This window comes from Notothenia rossii (genome assembly GCF_949606895.1).
Source record: "Notothenia rossii genome assembly, chromosome: 5".
NCBI lineage: Eukaryota > Metazoa > Chordata > Actinopteri > Perciformes > Nototheniidae > Notothenia > Notothenia rossii.
The window spans coordinates 84,185,264-84,208,245 of NC_136903.1; the positions used below are offsets into that span (position 1 = coordinate 84,185,264).

At 43.6% G+C, this 22,982-nt stretch overlaps 1 protein-coding gene across 5 annotated transcripts; it reads right to left on the reverse strand.

Moving 5' to 3' along the window:
• Positions 1–241: 241 nt before the first annotated feature.
• dido1 (death inducer-obliterator 1) lies at positions 242–22,878 on the reverse strand. Of its 5 annotated transcripts, none has more exons than XM_079683453.1 (17): positions 22,742–22,878; positions 21,184–21,279; positions 19,967–20,066; positions 18,638–19,709; positions 16,702–17,086; positions 15,292–15,807; positions 12,466–12,730; positions 9,471–9,978; positions 9,220–9,379; positions 8,982–9,098; positions 8,744–8,899; positions 8,311–8,473; positions 7,311–7,764; positions 6,569–6,716; positions 6,368–6,457; positions 6,087–6,282; positions 242–5,027 (listed from the first exon to the last, which is right to left on the reverse strand). In XM_079683453.1, exons 3-17 carry the CDS (start codon positions 20,046–20,048, stop codon positions 829–831), a joined length of 8,511 nt encoding a protein of 2,836 aa, XP_079539579.1. In that variant the 5' UTR covers positions 20,049–20,066; positions 21,184–21,279; positions 22,742–22,878; the 3' UTR covers positions 242–828. The 5 variants fall into 5 exon arrangements, with proteins under 5 accessions (XP_079539579.1, XP_079539580.1, XP_079539581.1 ...); XM_079683454.1 differs by having other exon boundaries at positions 15,292–15,804; positions 19,967–20,085; XM_079683455.1 differs by having other exon boundaries at positions 8,792–8,899; positions 19,967–20,085.
• Between the last annotated feature and the right edge of the window lie 104 nt (positions 22,879–22,982).

The window sequence follows — 22,982 nt, forward strand, 5'->3', positions numbered from 1 at the left end:
TGGTGAGATTCTGCCAGCGCTTGGATAAATGTGGATATTAAACTTTAAAACAATTAAGTAAATTATTTTGGAGGTGTTGCTAAATCACCTTTATTGGCAATGGCCTAGCCTTCATGTGACACTTTACTGTAGAGTAACTAATATACCAAAAACCTAAAGATTAAAACTAAGCAATTTCACATGACTTGATTTATTCAAAACTGTTTTTGTTTAACTTTGTATTGACAACAGCAGAGGAAGATGTCATCAAACAGGTTTAATTAGTTGAGCTGAAACAAAACCAGGACATATCATTTACAACCATTGATGGGATGAATATTGTAGATAGTTGGAGCCTTTCGCTTCATCGGTGCCAGACATTAAACACACATTTGCCTGTAAACAGTGTTTCCTTTACTTTCACATTATCCATCTCAGATATATGGCTTTAATTTTTCACTACTTAGAAAAGTATGATTAAAAACATCAGTATTTACACAAATACATTCATATTTACATATTGCAAATGGTGTGTTACATTATTGTTATCTTAAAAAAAAAGAACTGCTTGGAAAGGAGAAAGGTACGTGTAATAGGACTCTGTTGCCCACGTTAAACATCTTGTACACAAGCAACAAAAATGGCCTTCAGTTTTTTGTTTTTCAAATGTGGTAAAACAAGTTAGAAACCTTTAAGTGACAAAAATAATACAAACATTGTCAAACTTTCTAGTATGAATACAACTGTGGACATTTTACGAAATACTGCTCGTCTACATTTACAGTGATACAACTCTTTTTCAACCGGTGAAAGATTGAACTCTCTTTCGTGTAGTGTCCTTAAAACTGACTAGGACACGTTCTTGTCATTTTCTGCAGTTTTGTCCTTCTCCTTAGGTGTATCGTGTTTACTGTCCTTTTTTTCCTCTCTTTTATCTCGGCTTCTGCTCCCGTCCCGACGATCCCTGTCTTTGTCCCTCTCTCTGTCTCTCTCCTTCTCTCTGACTCGGTCTTTCCCACGGTCTCTGTCCCGGTCTCTTTCCTTGCTACGGGATCTATCCCGTTTTTTATCCCGCTCTCGATCACGCTCGCGCTCTCGTTCTCGGTTTCTCCCTCTATCGCGGTCGTGGTCCCTCCTGTCAGAATCCCTGGCTCTGTCTCTTTCCCGGTCTCTTCTCTTGTCTGTGTCTTGATCCCTGTGTCGCTCCACCTCCGTCTCCCTGGCCTTCTCGCCCTCCTTCCCTCTGCTGCGCTCTCTTTCCCGAGTGCGCTCCGGATCCCGTTCTTTTTCACGGCTGCGCTCCAGATCATGATCTCTTTCTCGGGGACGCTCCGGATCCCTTTCTCTGGTACGCTCCGGATCCCGTTCTCGAGGACGCTCCGTATCGTGATCCCTTTCTCTGTTGCGCTCAGGATCGCGTTCTCTTTCTCGGCTGCGCTCCGGATCAACATCTTTTTCCCGGGTGCGCTCCGAATCCCGTTCCCTTTCTCTGGTACGATCCGGATCCCGTTCCCTTTCTCTGGTACGATCCGGATCCCGTTCTCTTTCTCTGGTACGCTCCGGATCCCGTTCTCTTTCTCGGATACGCTCCGGATCCCGTTCTCTTTCTCGGATTCGCTCCGGATCCCGTTCTCTTTCTCGGATACGCTCCGGATCGCGTTCTCTTTCTCGGATACGCTCGGGATCGCGTTCTCTTTCCCGGGGATGCTCCGAATCGCGTTCTCTTTCCCGGGGATGCTCCGAATCCCGTTCTCTTTCCCGGGGATGCTCCGAATCGCGTTCTCTTTCCCGGGGATGCTCGGTATCGCGTTCTCTTTCCCGGGGATGCTCGGGATCCCGTTCTCTTTCCCGGGGATGCTCGGGATCGCGTTCTCTTTCCCGGGGATGCTCGGGATCGCGTTCTCTTTCCCGGGGATGCTCGGGGTCGCGTTCTCTTTCCCGGGGATGCTCGGGATCGCGTTCTCTTTCCCGGGGATGCTCGGGATCGCGTTCTCTTTCCCGGTTACGCTCTGGATCATGGTCCCTTTCTCTGGCTCTATCCCACTCCGGCTCTCTGCTCCACCGCCTGTCCTGGCCCCTGTCCCATAAGGGCCTGCCTGGGTGTGGGACATCCCGTTCTCTTTCCCTCCGGCGGTCCTCGGACAGCTCCCTCTGTCTCTCTTCAGAGGGTTGTAAGGGACCAGGAGCAGGTTCTCTATGCCCTCCTTCGAAGCGACTGAAGCGCTCTCCGATGCGAGGTTCTGAGTCCTCTCGGGTGGAGCTGCTCTTCCTCCTCATTTCAGGAGAGTGGCGCCTCCAGGGATCGTCCCGGTGCAAGTCTGGACTGTGAGCTCCCATGCGACTCGGAGGACCAATGGGAGCCTCTGGAGGAGTTGGCAGTAGAGGCCCAGAGTGACGGATAGCTCTAGGTTCATCAGAGTGCCTGTCCAAGCGGTATCGCTCGGATCCTCCAAAACGCTCAGAGGGATGGGGTCTATTCTCCTGAGGGGGGGGACCCCGGTGCTCATCAAAAGATCCTCGACGTGGAGGTGAAGAGAGGGGTCTGGAGCTCTCGTACTGGTTATGAGGATTTAAGTGCTGTCCGCTTACCTCGCCAATGGAAGGTGGACCTCTTCTGTCCTCATACTGATTATGTGGCGGACCCCGGTAGGCTGGACCTGGCGGGGGACCCTGACTGTCTTTATAAATATGTAGAGGGTTTGGATTCTGCTCCACGTTTGGTTTGAAAGAGTTAGGGTTTTCTCTGTTATAATGTTCTACAGGGCCTCGAGGTTGGTCCCCCATTGCGGGTTGAGCCCGTTGGTCACCATACTGAGGTGGCGGGGGACCCCTGGGCCCTTGAAAGTGGGACGGAGGAGGGAGTCTGTTTTCAAAATGACTATGGGGTGGCCCAGCAAAAGGTGGAGGAGGACCTCTGTTTGCAGGGAAGTTAAATGGTGGTGGTGGGAGGCCCCCAAATCTTGGTGGAAGATTCTGTCCATCAAAAGTAAGAGGTGGGAGCAGGCCTGGAGGGAGACCTTGCTGTACAATGTGCTGGGGGGGAATGGAGGGATTAAACATTTGGGGAGCAGGGCCTCTCTGGGCCATTGGAGGAAATTGTGGTGGTGGTGGTCCTCGGAGGGGCATGATATTATGGGGAGGTGGTACAGAAGGAAGCTGCTGCGGCGGTGGTTGGGAGCCTTGCCACTGGTTCTGATAAGGAGGGTATGCAGTTGGACGTGGACCATATTGTTGGCTGTTATCACCCTGCATAGGGGGAGGACCACGGACAGGGGGATGAACATGCATGGGTGGAGGGGGTCTCTGCATAGGAGGGTGGCCTGACACTGGAGGGTGGCCCTGCATGTGTGGTGGTATAGACATCGGAGGAGGCCTTAAAACAATATTTTGTCCCTGCATCGGATGGTGCGGGGCGAAATTTGATGGGGGGGGAATGTCAGCTGGAGGTCTGTACTCTCTATCGAAGCCTGACCTGTGATGCGGCATGTGATGGTGCTCAAGCGAGTGTGGAGTGTCGACCATTTTTGTGCTCTGAGTGAGTACTGGGATTGTGGAAGGTCTTTGGGATGTGTTTGCATGCTCGTTATAATAACTTCTGGATGGCACATCTTGGCTATTATCATCATAATCTGATTCTTCATTAGCTTTTAAGATACTGGCAGCATTTGGCCAAATACTGTACTTGTCCAATTCTGTTTCTGGCTTGATTGGCTCAGCTTCCACAGTTTTGACTTCTGGCTCATCCATATAGTTGACTTCCATATCAGGTTCCACGTCCTCTCCTAATAATGGAATTGCTACCTCTGTTTCGTCTGACGTCAGGAAGGGTAGCGCCTCGCTTTTCACTTCCTCAAGAGGCAGCGTTGTCTCTTGGGCTTCTGAGGAGTCTGGGAGTTCAGTAACTTTATCCAGATTAGCCTCTTGAACCACAGGTTGTGATACAGCTGGAGAATCCACCACCGGAGCAGATGGTTCTTCTTGCTCCTCGGGTTCTTCAGTCGGTTTGTTGTCGTCCGCAGCCTGGCGAGGATCCCTGCTCTGTCGGGGATCTCTCCTTTGGTTGATCAAGGGAGCAACTGATGTAGACTTTATTAGTTCCTCAACCTTTTTGCCAAGCTGCAGTAGCTGAGAATTGGCCAAAAGGGATGTTACAGGTGTGGTTAAGAATGTGTCTGGAAGTGTCAATGAAACATCAGGTGTCACCGTAGAGGATTTTAGAAGTTCTCCCTGTTTCTGGAGCGCTTGATCCCCAAACTGTTTTAGGCTCTCCAAGATCTTTTGTGCATCAGTAAGAGACTCAACCTTAACTTGAACTGGTACAACAGGTTTGACATCTTCAAAAATTGAGTCATCCTCTGGATCGTAAGCTACATCATCAGCTTCATTTGCAACCACCTCAGGCTGCTTAGAGATTTTAGGTTTGATTTCCATCTCCACAGACTTCTTAGGCACATTGTAGCCCATACTGGGGTCATACTCTTCTTCTGGATCGTACGGTCGGTCATCTTCGTCCTCCTCCACCTGTTTCTCTTTAGAACTCTGTGCAAACTGCTGCACAATGGGGTCAAGCATTGAGGCGGACGGGATGGTGAGTTCCCCACTGTTATCAGACGGAGAGTTGGAAGCTTCTGAGTCGTGCTTTTTCTTCCCAAAAAGAGTGTTGAGGATCGTTTGAAGAGGCGTAGCAGCAGAGGAAGCAACAGAGCTGGATGAGGATGGTGACTCCTTGCCGGTGACAGTGGATGTAGCTTTGAAAGAGGACAAAAGGGAAAAGACCGAGGAGGTGGCTGTGGTGCTGCTGGAGGTCTCAGAAGAGTTAGAAGGAGGTGACCCCGGAGGAGTGGTGCTGAAGGGGATTTCCAGACTCTGTCGCGAGCTTCTGTCCCCTCTGACTGAAGAAGATATTTTTGGAAGGCCAGTGTCCTCAGTATCTCTGTTTTGAATCTTTGATCGTTTTTCCTCAGTTTCTAACGGACCACCAGCTCGCTTTTTGTCCTTTTGGCAGATCAGCAGACCCAAGAGGAGGTTAGGACGAGCAGGTTCAAGCCCTGCAAGAAAAGACGAAACAAGGACCTTTGTAAACATTTTATGTTGATAACCGTAGATTAACAGAACTGAATGATAATCTTGTATTCCTGACTTGCTTAATAAAGACATTTAAGTTAAATTAGTTTCTAAAAGATTTTGTGATACATACATGAGGAATTGTAAGTCCATAAGGCTTTATCAGAGTTGTATCTGCTCTCTGAAGTGAATCCTTTTATATCTCAACTGACAATTGTGGAAATGGTTCGCAGTCTTTAAATGTGTTAATATGTAAAACAAAACAAACTGAAATATGTATGCAGGTGCCGGCTGCAGAGAAACGTGCGCTATCAGTAGGCTTGTGTTGGTTATTAAAGAGATGCCTTTGTAGAGGTCTTGCTTATGCAATGCATAACCAAGAGTCACATTAAATCATATAACATTTGTGTTAATCACTGACAGCACAAGACTGCACCAGGAAATTGTAAAAACACATGACTGCCAGTAAGACTGCAATAGATTGCAAACTATAATATAATTCTGGTAAATCTACAACCAGGTGAATACATCAGTTCTTATGGAGATTTGATTAAAGATCATTACTTCAATCTGTTTAAAGAAACATCGGGAAAAAGTAAGATGTGTAATCATGTTTTTTCTGAAGCTAGTCCAATATTAAGGAATTAAGTGGTGCAGCATGTTACCATGTGATCACCGGTGTGATATGATGTAACTTGTCAACCATTTAAAATTATTTATTTATTCAAATAGTTAAATTATGTTTATGTAGAAGCCAAGTCATAAGAAACAACAGGCTGAGACTGGACTCAAATGGCATCAACCTGCGATGCAAACTTCCTTTATTAGAAATGTGTTATACAAAATCAGAAACACAGCAGAGGACACAGCAGCTGTTATATGAGGTGTTTTCTGGATGAGATTTAGCAAGAGAGTTAGTGCCCCCTACAGGACAAACTAATAAATCACCAAACCCTCAGTTAAAAAACAAATATGACACAAAATCATTAAAATAAACACAGTTACATTTAGTGGTATATATGTGTGACCCTGTGAACGCTTACCTGGCCCATCAAACGGTAAGAGTTTGGAGGGTAATGGGTCCTTTGAGCTCAGAGGGATGAGATAGAGGTCTTTGATTCGTCGGTTGTTGTTAGCCACCACACCAAATCGTTTCCTGCTGCTGAAGTAGGAGAAGAGAGAGACGTATGCCACTTCCTCCTCCTCTGTGGCCGGGTGGAAACGGATCAAACATAGTTCCTGAAAACACAGAGAGCAAAGTATGTAAGGGATACAAGGCCTTTAAATTGAGCACTTTTATACTCAATCATTGTTTTCATCAAACCTTTGAGAGTGAGGTTTTCAGTTTTCCAACGTAGTCCCACACTGTGCTTGGAGATATCCGTCCTCCAATGTGAATGGTGTCTGGCAAATCCTGCACAAAAAATATAACACTAAGTATGATGCTTTTGCTTGCTTGCATGATATGCCCAAAGGTTTTGCATTAAACAATGATTCAAAAGGAAGGCTAATCTAAATTGCTAACCTCCTTCAGGTATTCAAAGGATCCTGACACCAGATAAGCCTTGGTCACAAACTTGGCCACAGACTGCATGTTGATTAGTCCTTTCCAGATCTTCTCTTGACCGTGGAGGAAGATCGCCGTCTCGCCCTCAGGAGGGGGCTCGGATGAACTGTGAAACCAAAATGTCTCTGTTTTAGGGGAAATCCAATACCCCACATATTTCTAATGCAATTTAAGGGAAAACAATTTAAAAACACCTCCATAACTTTTAGAATGACCCATAATAAAATGTCCATGGCCATTCATATCGTATATGTACACAAACAGATGTTTAAGGTCAACTTTAGTTATTGATGAACACTTTTGTCCAATGTCTAATAGATTGTAATGTTTATATTAACAGAAAATACCTTTAAGAGGCACATTGCAAACATTCTTTTTTATTATATTAGTCTGTCACTGGCATTACAAAATAAGGGGAAACAGACCTAGTTATGCCACTTATACTAATGAATTATAAATGTGGTTTTTTTCTGGGAAAACAATATGGCAATATAAATATGGAACCGACATGCCACCAAATATTTCAAATATATAATTGCAAAACTTATAATTACATGGTTTTTAAAAAGGTTTTCCATGACTATTGGAACCCTGAATTTAAGCCCTTGAGTAAAAAATACCACAGTTGCAAACAAATAAACCACTAAAGCGAGCAAGTCTCTGAAAAGCTGATTTATAAAAGCGTGATGAGATTAAGCACCTTGTTTTCCCTGGTTTGGAGGCAGCCACTGAAGGGGGGGGAGCCGGGGGCATCGGCAGCGGCGCTTTGGGTGCGACATCCACTGGAGCGCTGAGGGGAGCTGGGAGGGCTTCTGCTGAGCTGTTGGGGAGTCTCTCTGCAGCCGGGTAGGTGACAGTCACCGCGGCGCTGTGCCTGGCCATGCGGGGGTCTCTGCGGGTGATGCTGACTGAGGACACGATGGGGGCGATGGGTGTGGGGGCCTGGGCCGGAGGAGCCAGCATACTGAGGTCCAGCTGTGGCTGTGGCTCTGGGACAGCTGGCTCCACAGTCGGCTGGTAGGATGGAGGGACTTGGACAGGAGGAGACACGTCCCCCGACCTGGAGGAGGGCGGCTCATGTCTCAGAGGCTTAGTGTCAGGCTTCTTGGTCAGTTTGGCTTTCTTCGCTGCAGGCTCATCTTCTGACCTCTGACCTGGAGGGGAAGATTATAAGAATGATTGCTTGTGTGAAAAATCTCGCAAAGAAAATGTTGAAGAATTGTATTTAAATAAATGTTTGTCTGTCATTCATCAAATGACCGAACGTAATGAAGATTTAGCAAGGAAAGTCTTGCAATATTTCTACATTAAAAAAATGACATACTGTGATTTAAACTGTATGGCGACTTCAACAGTAAAAATGCTATGAAGTTATTGGCTTGTGCATAATCAGCATTTTCTTCTGCTGCAGTTTAACATTGAAATCTGTGAATGTTTCTCAGTGAGCCTGACACTTAGCACTATGAGTAATCAAAACATGACATCATCAGTATCACCCTTTCTTTACATATTGTCTGGAGTAATGGGAACGCTGCAGGCAACAGGCTGCCAACCTCCTACATCTCAGTGTGCTAACCAAATGTTTTCATTATTTGAAAACTCATGCAGCGTGTAGAATAAAATCACATCAGTGTTGCTCAAAGAATTATGGAAAATGGCCACTTTTCAAAATTGACCTTACACTTCTGTGTGTCATTTACCTGTGCATATCAGACAGTTGAGGTCGAACAGATGAGTCCTGTGTTCAGAAGTAGTGTCCTTGAGCATTGTACTGAAAATGTCTGGCATGCTGCCGCCACTGTTCCCCTCTGCAGCAGAGGGCTGAGCCGAGGCTGGAGGAGTGGGCATCGACTCATCTTGGTCCTGTGGACACAGAGAACTCTGAGGTGAGCTTGAAAAACAAATCATTGCTTTTCAAATAACACCCAGGACTTTGTGTGATATCTGAGTGTTAAAACAGATAAGGTGTATCCCCCGGTAAAAAGAAAGCTTCAGAAAGAAAGAAAGAAACAGCATTGAAAAACAGGACAGTTTGCAAGATAGTTAACCCACAATTTGTATTTGTAACTAAGCAACCCATGCAAAAGTGAAAAATAAGTGTTGAAGAGAGAAAGACAGCATGCCACCACTTACTGCAGCAGCGGCCATGCGAGAAGATGAAGTGTTGGCAGAGATACATACATCTCCATCAGATGTTGGTGGAGCGTCATCCATATCCATGCTATGAGAGTCATGCCTGTTGCCCAGTTTAGAGTGCCCTGAATGGGCCCTTGCACCGGGAGAGTGGGCCTGCAGGAGAACAGCACATTTTGTGTTTAGAGTTACCTACATTTAAACTTCATGTTTCATTTAAAAGGAGAGTAGTATTTACCTCAGCAGTATCAGGCTTCTTCCACTCAGATATCTCTTTGGAAAGCAGCTCTTCAGCGCTCAGCCTCACCAGCCTGTAGGGACTGACCTCACGACCCACCACTCTGTAGAACAAGCCCTGAGACACAACACAATAATCATGAACATCAGTTACAAATACGTTTGTTAAGCTTTTCATGCTGAAGGCACGTACACAACTCTTTAAACATACAAAAAATACGGAAAAAAAGTTGACTTACTTTGTTCTTGGGATCTTTCAGGTTGAACATGAGGGACCTGTATTTGTTCTTGTACTTGCTGTCAGTGCTAAGGCAGAGGTTGAACATTTCCTTTTCAATGGCAACCGACAGCTTGGACACTTCAGGCTCATTCATATTCAGGTCGTCACTGTCGCTCACCCTGGTGGTACCGAACACAACAAATGATGGTGTTCAAATCGGAAGTTTTACTGAAATATTTGTAGATGTATTACGAACTTTGAACTCCTTACCTCTTAAAGATGATGTCAGTCAGCGAGCGGCGGATGTTTGTTCTCATCTGGTTGTTTGGTGGGGGCCGCACGGGGGACACAGTGGGCGCAGAAGGAGCTGGATGTGGAGGTCTGGAGGATGAGGAGTGGCTGGAGGGAACTGAAGAGGGTGGAGTTGATGGGACTCTGGAAGACGAAGAGGATGGAGGTTCCTTTTGTGGGGGCTGCTTCTTAGGAATGGTAAAGTTGGACTTGGTGACTCTCAGCGCTCCTGTGGCGTGGATGGGACCCTGAGGAAAGCGAGACTTGTTTTGGACGGGTATCGGACCGGGTTTCTTGGACTTTGCTGCAGTTTTACTCAGGGGTGTCGCAGGTTTCTTTGACGCCTTCGAGGTGGTGGTCTGAGGCTTCCTGCCCTTTGGGGAAACCTTGGCTGCTTTAGTCGCCGTGGACTTCTTGTTCCCTTTAGAAGAAGGGGCTTTTGCAGGAGCTGGTTCCTTCTCACTCTGCTTCTCTTCCTTAGGGGGGGCTGCAAACCAAGAAAACCACACGTTAAAATATGCAATAATTTGCAATATCAGCAGAAACATGTAGCAAGACAGTATTTTACCAACACAGCAATACAGAATGATGACTTTCAGATGACATTGGTGACTCATAAAGCTCCACATAGTTACAATTAAGACCACCTACAAAACGTAATTCACAGGTTGTGTGTGTGCGCGTCCTGAACACACTGCAATAAACATTCTTAAATACAAAGTTGACGCCCTGGGCTGTTAAATAGCCCATTTATTTGTAGCAGCTGAATGCGGATACATTGTGCTGTTAATGCAGGTCCATTTGGGAAAGAAGCATTTTCTTCCTAAACATTTAGAAGAAATGGGCTTCATACTCCCACCACATATCCGAATAGGAGGGAGGGGGAATGATGCACTCCTGTCTCGTGCACAAGAACTCTCAGCAGATACTGAAAAGATAGAACCACAACTACCAGGTTGAAGTTCATAACTTCCTCATTTTCAAACTGTTAATTTAAATACATTTGTTTAATGAGCTCAGCCACAAACCACAAACACTAGAACCAGCTAAGGCTATGAGCTCTTTCTTAAAAAGTAACAAAACCCAAAAGTGTCAGTGGTAGTCATATGAATAATAGATGCAGATGCACAAGAATGTTCCTTAAACTAAAAAATTATGTTAACCAGTTATCACCAAAACTTGTATGGCAATACACACTCAGTTCAAACTGTCATATGCAGATGCTAGAGCGTCATCCATTATGTTCAAGTTGTATGTTCAAGCTGCATTAGAATAAGCATTACCCCACTTGAACACACAAATTATTCACCCACTGAAATGTAGAAACCACAAGATCATTGTCCAGAACCACAGTATTGAGACCCGAAGCAACCAAAGTAAACCATCATCTAATTATAGTGTCACACCAAGCTAAATATGATTCAGAAGAAACCGGGGCTATGCAAGAACAAATGAGCCATGACTTCTTCCTCCTGTTGGTCCCTGCAGTCAATGGTCACACTGATCTCCTGACCTTAGAGGTTCAATTAGCTTTAAAAACATGCTTTCTCATCAATAAAGATCCACACGTTGCCTTCAATGACCCCTTATAAAGGGAAACTAACTGTCCACATTTCATTGGAACAAACGATCCTCTTAATATTGATCAAATCTCATCAAAAGTGCAAAATGTGTAAAACACTTGAGGCTGGATGTCCTCCTCCTTTGCTCAGCCAGGTCTTCAGCTTCTTTCTTCTGCTGTAGCCCTTCTGAACTTCACTGCAGTATCTCCAGGGGGGGGTGGGGGGTGGGGAGGGGAGCTGGTCTCTGGCAGGGCTTCCTTCTTTTCCCGTCTGCTGAACATCAGGGGGGAGGGGGTGTCTTCTGTGTGATGCCTCCATGTGTGTAGATAAATCAGTTGTAAATGCTTAGATTGAGCTGAACTTCCCACAGCAAGCCAACACTGCTCAGATAATCAATCGAGGCATCCTACAATCTGTTATATCACCTTTTATTTCAAAGCCAGTTTTCCAGGAGGAGTGATGCATCATAATCAATATGAATTAAAAAAATTATTTGAAGTCAGCCTATTAACCACAAAATGAAGGGTATAAATAAACAACTGCAGTGACAGCTGATATTATCAACTCAATATGAGCCATTTTATATTCTTTAGTCCACGTTAACATGGGGGAGATCTGAGACACCTACCTGCTGGCGAAAGGGAGGGAAGAACCTTTGTAATGGGTCAACAGCTGAGGTGATGAACCCGGGAAGTGGAGACTTGTGTAGGAGTTTGTAAAAATCACACTCACACACATGGTCACTCATCACATTCATGCATCTAATAGTGAAGCACAAGTTAAGTTGAGACTTTTCTTCCACATGGTCCTGTTTTCAGCCCTGCCTTTTAGCTATGGGGAAAGAGGTAATCCATCGATTAAGTGTCACACACTCAAAAAGGACAAGTTTCATATTGAAAAAGTCTCACTTGATGTAGCAGGGGCCTCTGCACTGACCTCTTGGCCATCGCATGGCTCAAGGGCCACAAAAGGAATGCTAGGTGTACCTGGTCTAATGTCTGTTATTCAAACTCCTGCTTTCAGTTAATAACCCGGGTATGTCTATTGGGAATGTGGTTCTCCCGAGCTGAAATCACTCCCAAAGCGCCACTGCGTCCAGTCTTATTACCTAATCAAATGACTAATCACCTGTGGAGAGCCCCTTCAGGATAAATACATTCTCTATTATTAAATACTTACCCAAAGCCACAAACAGCACTTACCTTTAGTCACAGCTGCCAACATGTCATTAGTAGAAAGAAACCTTTACATTATCAAAATCACTTCATAAACACTTTGCAAATGTTTTTTAAGTCTAGCACACAGCGGAATCCAGCTCCACGGCACGTTACGTTACGTTAGCACCACATGTATAATATAAACATAACAACGTGGTTTCAAAAACAGCCCAAGACCTTCAAAGAGATACATACACTTTTTGTTTAAAACTGTTGGTGATATGGGTGTAGTCTTTTCTGGTGTTACTGCAATGTAATTATGGTCACTGGACCAGGATGCAGTGGCCGGCGGGGGCGGTTGTTCCTCAGCGTTCTCCTCCTCTTCGTCGTCATCATCCTCATCATCATCATCGTCGTCGTCATCCTCCTCCTCATCATCTGGCTCCGAGCTGTAGTCTCCGTCGCTGTCCGAGTCCTCCTCTGCTTCCTTTTGTTTCCTCTTGCCACCAGCGGCACTCTTCTGCGTGGACGGGAAGAAACACACATTCAGGCTTTTAGTTTCAGCACTCTGCTGTTTGACAACATTAGAGTCAAAACAGAAAAAACGTTTGACTGATAAAAGAACTGCAAAATGCCAGGAAGATCTGTCCATGGTTATGATATGTACGTCCTTCTTGCTCGCACTTTTAGTACAGTTCGAGAACATAGCATGTCCGAATTGCTCTATATGTAGCTTCTGTAAACATTTCTATGAAAAACCTACACTTTGTACCAAATATTTCTTGGCAGGTCCATTTTAATGGTCTAGTCTAGCAGTAAAACTGATTTCAGACTTTGCTTTCAGGGAACCTGTTTCACAAAGCACGTTCATTGCTTATCAGGACCTCTCCAAGTATTTATTAAGGTTTAAACCAGGGGTATCAAACTTATTTTCATCTCAGGCCACCCACCATCATGGTTGCACTCAAAAGGGCTGGTTGTAACTTTAAGACTATATAAAAATACATATATAAATGTTTAATATATATAAAATAATGTATTATATTACATTAGTGCCTCTGCATTGGATTAATATCAGATAACTTCATGGATAACTTCATCATTAACTACGTCTGAAAGCAGAAGACTGAGGCAAATAATTGCAAGTCTCTTCATTGAGAATGTCACAAAATGATTTCAAAGAAAAGCTAAATTAAAAAAAGTAACATTTGTGGGGAAAAGTCCGATTCTGAGGAAAATGTCAAATTTGAGATGCATTGTGGGACATGTAGTTTATGGGCAACGTGCTTCTGTAAATCGGCATTTAACCGTATAATAAACATACTGTATTCTTTGCAAGCTCTTGTGGGACCACATAACATGAAGTCACAGGCCGGATTTGGCCCCCTGGCCTTGAGTTTGACACCCCTGGTTTAAACAATATGGAAATAGTTTCCCAACTGGGGTAAATAAAAGTTCCCTGTAAGCTAGTTCAGATTAGCCACTTGACAGAACATGGATATTTATTTGCTTCCACACCCTTTAAAGTTTCAATGTAACAAAAAGTCTGTGGCCGTTTCTCAATGTCGAGTATAACTGCTGCAGAGCCACTATTTCAAGTATACTACGTCATCGAGTGGCGCAGAATGCTGGGAATTTAAACAGTCCTTCGGCGCCACTCCATGACGTAGTGTACTTGAAATAGTGGCTCTGCAGCAGGTATACTTGACATTGAGAAATGGCCTGAGAGGGTTTTCAAAGTAATAAAACCTCAGGATGTTTCCAGCTATGAGTATGCAGGAAATAGGCCGTGTGAAAAGTATTGACAAAAAGAGGACTGAAGACTGACGTGTGGATTTGGGGATGCAGAATTAGGTCAACAATAGGCTTAGAAAAGATACAGAACATAAGCACACAATCAAACCAAACAGTAATACCGGTGAAAGCATGTATACTGTTCATCTAATTCTTCATAAGGATGGCATGTGCAGTGGATATTTTCAAGCCTATAGGTGTTTTGTTTCTCTGCAGTCAGCATTATGATAACATTAATGATACAGGACATTAAAAGGCACAGACAGTGTGAGTGCATACAAAAAGCTTGAAATGCATCTCTGTAACCAAAACCATGTGTCAATTAAAAACAAGGAGCAATATTTATGTAGATATCCCTTTGGCTAAACACCCTAAAACAGGTTTATCACCCCCAAACATAAAAGCGTACTGGGAAAGGATTCACTTTTATAATCCGAGGCAATGTCTTATTTTTCCCTTTTTGGATTATACAAAATGTTATCTATAGGCGCTCTCTGTTGAACCCCTTGATTCAGTTCATCACTCGGCCCTCAGATTTATTACAGTTGTTATACTCATCACTGCTTCTTGTACGAAAAGGTTTAAAGGATGTCTGACTATATAAAAACCTCACATCATGCAATCACATCACTTTGAATCAGTGATTGATTAATGGTTAAAGTTCAACGATAACATTGGGAAAACTGCTTTAACTTTTGTGCTGCACACACTATACCACACATTACAACTAAACACAATTGCACCCAGTTGTAAACAAAAACATTTTTGATCATTTTGATGATGATGACTCCATTTTCCCCATGAGTCAGTAGATGGGCCCGTTGTACATTTTGTGTTATCAAGTGATTTGAACCTGCTCCGTTGCAGGTTGCCAGGGTGGGTTGATGACCAACTTAATTAGCTTCCTCAACATCAATACATTCTTATATATCAGAAAATAGCAGCTGATTGTTACCATTGGTTGAGTAATTTTACCTCAAATTATTATTTTAGACACATGAATGTTGGTTCTCTGAAATGCTAATCAACAGTGACACAAAGGAAATGAAAGAATTTGTAGCGAACCAAGACAAACCACAAAGGAAATCATTTCTCAGATCTGGTAAAAACACAAGATGAAAAGTCTTCTAGCAACATTTATATGACACACAGTTAAGCTAAGGAAGTGCCGTGTGCTGCTACTGCCAAAATATAACTCCACTCCATGTTTTCTCATTAGGTGAAAGGCAAGAATATTTACGCTTAAAGGACAGGCAGAAGGCATTATTATCGAGTGGTCCGAGTTACCTTTGGTGCAGCCTTGGTTTTCTTTTCCGCGGCCTTGACCTTCTGCTTGGGCTCCTTGACGTCAGTGATGGACTTCATGGCTGCAGCAGCGTGTCTCAGGATGCAGTCGTTACCACAGTACACAGAGTCCTGCTGAGCGTTGTTCTCACAGCCCGGACCGATGCATTTGGGAAGGGAAGACTCGTCCGCAGCTTTTGGCCCGGGTGTCTCCTCTGGGGGTGTCTCCTCTGGGGGCTTCTCCTCTGGGGGCGTCTCCTCCGGCCCAGGCTTCTCCTCCGGCCCAGGCTTCTCCTCCGGCCCAGGATGCTCCTCCGGCCCAGGCTTCTCCTCCGGCCCAGGCTTCTCCTCCGGCCCAGGCTTCTCCTCTGGCCCCCCCCCTGTTGGTGTTGTGTTCACCTCTACGTTTGACACCACTTTCTGCTCCGCCTCTGGTTGTGCTTTCGGCTCGGCCTTCTTCGCCAAAGCTGGTGCGGCTTTCTGGACTGCTTTTGGTTGGGTTGGCTGCTGTGCGGCCTGCTACATGTCGGTACACAGTACAAATTAACAGCTAAGGATGTCATTTTGTCATCTAGATTAAAATGTACTTAACCATTAAACCCCCAAAATTGTAAATGTTAACTGCTTTAAATATCCAACAATTATATAATGGTTGAAATTGTACTATAGAGAGGCGAAGTCCCTCCCTTTCCGGGGGAGCTCCATGGGACCTTATTTCAGAAAAATTATGTATTGAAGTCAATGGCGAGAGAAAGATTATCTTTGGATCCCGTTTGAATTGTGCCACGAATTACAGATGATGTTTGTCAATTCAAAATATAATTTTGCAAGTAAAAAAAATTAAAATGTGTCGTAAAACTGAAGTAACACTTTTTTTGTGAAACGCTCAATGAACTACATCTCCCATCTCGCACCACACACACAAGACGGCCGTCACGTTGGCACATTTCACTTCTTTCTTTCAGAATGAGGCGAGAAGTATTAAAAGAGGTAAAAATCACTACAAGTCTGGGCATGTTGAGAGCTGTACATACACACAAGGGGAGTTAGTCGGTTCCGTAAGAGCCAGCATGTGGGACCGGCATTCTGGGATTTGTAGTCTTTCTAGTTGCGTATTTTTTTTGTTTTACGACAAACTGACTTTTATTGACATGGAAATCTTTTTTTAAGTGACAAAAATCATATGTGTAATTCGTGGCAGAATTCAAACGGGATCGAGAGATACGTTTTCTCTCCCCATTGACTTCAATACATAATTTTTGCGAAATAAGGTCACATGGGTTGGAAGTAGATGGGCGTGACTTCGCCTCTCTATGAAGCATTGGAAGACAAAACATCAGGCAAATTAGTCAATAAATGATTAGCTGGACTCATAATAACACAGCGGTTGATTTGAGATCAGTTTGAACCTACCGGCTGAAAGATCTTAATCTTCTTCTTCCCAGTTGGATTAGTGGCTTTTTCTATCCTGCCTTTGATGCCCTGGTCCTCTGATCCCCTCTCTTCAGCTCCAATGGTGGAGGGTGGAAGTGCCGCCCCCAACTGAACACCTATCATACTGGCGTCTAGCCCAAAGGTTGCAGCAGAAAATAAGAGAGTCTGCGCTCGGGCCTTCCCCAGGTCTATGTTAGAGGAGAGAATAGAAGTGGCGGGTCGGACCAGCTGCTGTTTCTTAGCGGTGCAGTTGGGGCAAATGTAGTCTTCCCCATTTCTCTCCATCAGGCGCCCGCGGGCCTCAGTGATGCCCACACAGTCTCCATGGAACCACTCCTCACAGCGGTCACAGCAGATCATGAACCTGGAGAGCACAGGGCTTTTATAGTGCCAACCAAAACTCAGTCTGGCATTCTTTACCACACTTTTTGAGAATTAACACAACATGGAAATGTGTAAACACTGTGGCTGTAAATACGAGCCTGACGACAAGAAGATGACATACATTGAAACTTAAAATGGCATTGTTTAAAGAGCAATTGGTATTATATGAATTAAAATGTACTTCATTGTTAAACACATTAAAGGTAGGGTAGGTAAGAATGGAGAAACCAGCTAGAGTGCGCTAGAAAAAATCTGCCCCTTCCTTCAGACTTCCTTACAGAGCCCCTCCTCCAACACACACGAACGCGCACATGACCAATGAGGGCACGAGATGAGTTTGTGCACTAGATGGAAGGCTGACAGGCAGGTAGGCCATCCAGTTATTTTAGCCGGGCCGGCTAAAATGATTTGTCGTGCTTTTTACGGCGCTACGGCTTCCACAGATGACATTTTTTTATGTAATTATTGTCAAAGCATTTAACATATTCATTGCTATCGGGATGTTAAGAGCATTCCATGGAATATAACAAAAAGTGTTTCTGACGGGAATTACCTACCCCACCTTTAAATCGACTGCAGTCAGTATGCATCAGTGAGATCAATTACAGGCTAATAATGGGAAATCTATTTTTACCATTAATTTTTTTGATAATACAATTATAGCCGACAACCTGGCTCATAACATAAAGCCACATTCACTTCAACTACTTATTAATCGCAGCATCTACAGATTATGAGAAAGAAGGTGGTGCTATCCATATCTAACGTTGTTGGCGTTCTGTAACAGTTTCAGAGAAAGATAGATAGCCTAGCCCCCCCCCACACACACCACAACACAGACTATATCACCCCTTGCTGCTAAATACCAACAAACTACGTGCAATATGTGCAATATATAAATGCCGTTCATAACTGTACATTTGTAAATTGTGTAACTTGCTGCTGTTAAATACCAACCACTTATGTGCAATATGTGCTAGATGTGCAATATATACAGATGCCGTTAATAACTGTGTAATATATACCTGGCTGCTAAATCCTAAGAACTGTTACAGGATGTGTATCTTTTTAATTATGTAACTTTTTATTATATATGTTTTATTATATCATAACTTAGTACTTTTTTTTTTTTTTTTAAATGCATGTCACATATTTAACATATGTAACATTAACCCGTCTGTGGCTCTTTTTCCTGCTGTAACTACGCACATTTCCCCTCCGTGGGACTAATAAAGGGATTCTGATTTATTTTGATATGATATATTTTACCAAAAAGAAAAACTTCCAACACTGCGAATGATTCCTTATTTGTTGTTGTTATAAAGTATATGCATGTTAGTAAGATTTGTTTAGGTCTGAGCTATGGATTATTAAATCATCCATCCTTTCTTACTAAATCTAGAATGTCTTACCCTGAAGTTATTTTTTTAATACAACATTGAGACATATTCAGTTATCTGATAAGAAACAGGTAGATATTGGTCAAACTAACCCCATAATATATCACTCATAAAAATGAACAAATAAATACCTTTTGTTGTGTTTCTGGCGACAGATGCAATAAAGTGCATTGGGGTCATAACCTCCCTCATCTGAATCCAAGGAAGACGACGTGGAGGAGGAAGATGAAGACATCGACGAGTCATTCTCATCCTCGTTGTCGCCTTGTGGGTTGCGCATTACTCCTGAAGGTTGGGTGGCTTTCGGCTTCGTCTCCCTCTTGACAGGAGCGGTGATCTTGTTGGCGGGGGCAGGACCTTTAACAGGGGTGGTGCTCTTAGTGGCTGCCCTCTTTTTATTGATGTATGTTCTTATGGGTCCACGTTTGACAGTCATCGATGCAGGCTTGCCGGTGCTTTCCTCGTCAGTCTCTTTGTCGGAGTCCTTCTCCGTTTCCTCTTTGTCGTTTTCATCTCCATGTTGATTCTCCTCCTCGACAACCTCCTTCTCCCCAGAGTCCTGCTCTGGCTGAGGCTGTGCTGCATTAGTGCCCTCTACATCTTCAGGACTGGGATTACTCTCTCCGTCTTTTTTCTCTTCGTCTTTATCCTGTAGCTGGTCTTTCTTGGCAGCGTCTCTGCTGTCTTCATCATTCTCAGAGCTCCCCTCATCTTTGACTGTCACTCCACCGCCTCCTCGAGTCTGTCTGCCACCTCGACTTTTCCGTTGGGGCTGCTTCCTTGTGCTGCTTCTCGTCTTCCTCTCGGGGGACTCTGTCTTGTCCTCTGCAGCCTTGGTGTCAACATTTCCATCGAAGCTGGCCTCTGAGGCAGTCTCTGCATCCGTTGGGGTTTGGGAAGGAGGATCTCCACTCTCCAGACTAGGAGGGGCGCTCCTTCTTGTCCCTCTTTTGGCGGTCGATAGGAATTCCTCTAGTTTGTCAGTGCGCTTAGGCTGCCTGCCGCTGCGCCGTACAGGACAGTCGGTTACTGCCTCCACTGGCATCTCTCTTTTTGCAACAGTCGACCGGCGGAAAGACCAGGTCTTCTTTAACTCACTGTTGGCCGGGGAAGAGTTCTCTGGCTCCTCTATCGTCTCTTTGGCCACATTCTCGCTCTCGGTTTGAAGCGGTTCTTTCTGCGATCTATTCCCTTCACCAAATCCTGTGAACAAACAAAGCAAGCTGTATTCAAAGAGAAAAGATGACTATCCACTACTAACTAACTATGACAGTCTTCAGGGTGTAACATAGCCAAGAAACTACACACTTTTACTGATGAGCCTACATGACTCAAAACCAATAACAACAATTATTATTTGTTTTAATCATTTAAAGATCATAGAACCAGTTCTGTGCCCAGTATTGCTACAATGTCAACACCCCTTCATTGTGAGTGGAAGAGATGCTCAGCCAAGGTACCTTGAGAGCAGCTATCCATACTGTCCTGGCTCTGCTCTGTTTCAGGAGCTACACAAAGCTCAGGGCTCGCATTCTCCTCCATAGATGATCGAGACAATCACTACGTTCAACAAGAATGTCTATAGTTAAGAGAAGAGCACAAGAGACCAGCTATGAGTCACTCTTTCCATTTTATAATATGGCAAATAATGGGGGGGGGGGGGGCTTATTAATAAGGCAAGCTGGTATTACCAAGATGTTCCCATCACCAGGACAAATGTTGTTGTTGGTCATTTAAAATGTTCAAATTTAGCCATAACAGAATTACTTCATATAATAGTATTCCATCTTGCACACATTCATTTGTCCTTATTCTATGTATTATGGCATTTTCTATTTCATAGCTTAAGAGATCATGCTCTTCAATGTAAGGGCCTATTATGATCCGTTTCCTTTTATAAGAAGTGTTGGTTCAGTGCAATACAGATTTTTTTCCAAAAATCTATTCCAAAAATAGTAAACCGCAGTTGCCGCTGAGTAAAAGGCTACTGAGGTCCTTAACAGGACACGTGTTGGGATGTCCGTCTTTGACACTAGCTCGACTGTCTGTTCCAAATAAATGTATCCATACGCATTTGGGTCTTCAAACTCATATCGAACCCACATGTGAATTCTTATATCAATAACAGGTATATGTAAAAACTCCTATACGTAAAGACCCTTGGTTGCTGTGCCATTATATAAGCATATAAAATGCTTTTTTCAGAATCAGTTGAAATGTAGTCTGATAAGTTACAACAAATCTTAAAGCAGAAATGCCCATTTTAAAATGTTCTGCAGCATATACATCGTTGTCACAAACTTTATAAAAAGAGAATTATTTATTATATGCATGTTGAAAAACTACAATTACCATTGGCTGAGATTTAATATAAATTATCAGATTTCAATATGGAACTCGGAAAAATGGGAGTATCAATTGGACTTCATTGTGGACTTTTAAACACTGAATGATTTCGGACATTGGAATAGATAAATAAATACATGTTTAATAGTCATACATTCCAAGGCACAATGTTTTCTGGCCCAAAACAATATAGATATTGTAAATGTTGATTTTAAATCGATGATATTCTTTTCAAGTGTTATTTATTATGAAAATTCACGGAAACTGGACTTTATTTGAGATTATCCAGGGCCAAACGTGCACACACAAAATAAATAGGCAATGTCTTTACCTGCAGTTCAGCAGTGATGATTAACAGAGTTGTTCTTCAAACAAAAGCAAAAGCCTTGCACCAGTAGTCATCTGTCTTGGTACAAGGTCAAAGGATCTGCCAAAAAGAAAAAGACAAGTAAAACCCAAGAACTCCACACTGGTTTGAGATGCAACAACAGCTAGGGCTAGTTGAGATGACGAATATAAACAAATGTGTATTTTCTGAAAATGTAAGATGCTTAGTCACTGGGATATTAATCAATTCCATAACTGAATGCCAAAGCACGTAAAGCACAAGTGAAATATATATATATATATGTAATATATAAATGATCAACATTAATAAAGCATGCATGTCTTTAAAGTGACCCAGTTGAGGGGCTCTGGTATCGTTCATGCTGACTCATTGAGTAGGCGTATCGGACACTCGTATCTTATTCTTTTCACCTGCCTTTCTTGCTAAAATGCTGCTATGAAACGAGTCTTCTGAAGTCTGAACTTTGAGGTAAATGCGAAATTATACCTGCTAGTAGATTGAATAGCTTTACACACTGCACCGTCAACATTTGAAAAATAATACAGCTAATGATTTCAATTAATAAAGTATTTCTTCAATTCTGTGCTCACAGCACCGTGCCACGTGAATGGCAGGAAAAACTGTTGCCATGAGAGGTGGGAGGGACCGCTGACATCTAATTTAACACTAGCATTTAACAAACAAACCGATGAGAGAAACAGTTTGTAGAAATTTCGCTCTACGACATCGTGACACAGTAAGGCCGTTTGTAGTGAGTATTTGCCGCTTGAAACCAAAATATTGAAGCTGCACTGGGCCTTGGTGCGCATGATATAGTAAATCTTACATTTCAATAAATCACAGTCATGCATAGGTATCACGCTAATGCAGGCCTACGTATCTGTAAATATTTAAGAAATAAGCCAAACTATATTGTGGATATCAGACATCGACCTACGACAACAGAATGTAACGCGACCTCCTGCAGACCTTACACAGCCCATGATAGCTAACACCGACCGTTAGAAAACGTTAACCATAAGCCCAGTGGCACAAACTGTTCTTTGCTTTAGTTGACCGGTCACAATGAGCGACTATGTGCCTGGCGTTAAGCGTCTTGACATGTTTGTGGTTTTTGTCGTTTATTTGCATCTACAGCGACTAAACTAAACTATGCGAAACGTGCACTTGTAGCTAACAAGCCTAGCTAAGGCTAATAGCCAGCACGAGCACAGGAATGCTAACGGCAAACTCAACCTGTAGCTATTAGCCACTTAGCTTACAGAGGAAATTATAGCAAATAACGCTAACTATCAACCATTAAGCTTAATGCGACATGCGTTTCGTAACTACAGTCATATTCAACTAACACATGCAAATTAAGGACAAATACAAGCGTAATTTGGCTGCACACCAGTTAACGTTTGAGCTAACGTTAGGCGCAGCTTACATCATCTTAAACCGACCTGCAGAAAGAACACAACTGAGACACGGGCGTATCTCACACATCATTTTAAACCACATACATTGCTAAAATATCCATTTGTTGCAGCCTACCCACCTAAAGGCTAGAAATACCGATGATATGCCCTCGTTCTTCGGGTCAGTCATCCATTTTCCATTCCCGCTGGAGGAGCTAACTGACTGCGGCAGATGGCTGACGGTTAGAGTACGCTCAGTGTGTCTGCAGCGCCCCCACCGGACAGGAGGGGAACTGAGCATGCGCGAACAACAGTATGGGTTTGTTTGGCTTGTAGCTTGTAGTCCTACGCATTGAAGTACAAGATACAAAGTAATACGTA

Excerpts from the sequence above, each read along its gene's own strand:
- dido1 (XM_079683453.1), bottom strand. The coding sequence starts at position 20,048 with ATGGAGGAGAATGCGAGCCCTGAGCTTTGTGTAGCTCCTGAAACAGAG. Across the intron at positions 9,979-12,465 it reads AACAGTTTTAAACAAAAAGT|CCCCCCCTAAGGAAGAGAAG; the intron begins GTATGTATCTCT and ends CTTGGTTTGCAG. Across the intron at positions 7,765-8,310 it reads CAACTGTCTGATATGCACAG|GTCAGAGGTCAGAAGATGAG; the intron begins GTAAATGACACA and ends CTTCCCCTCCAG.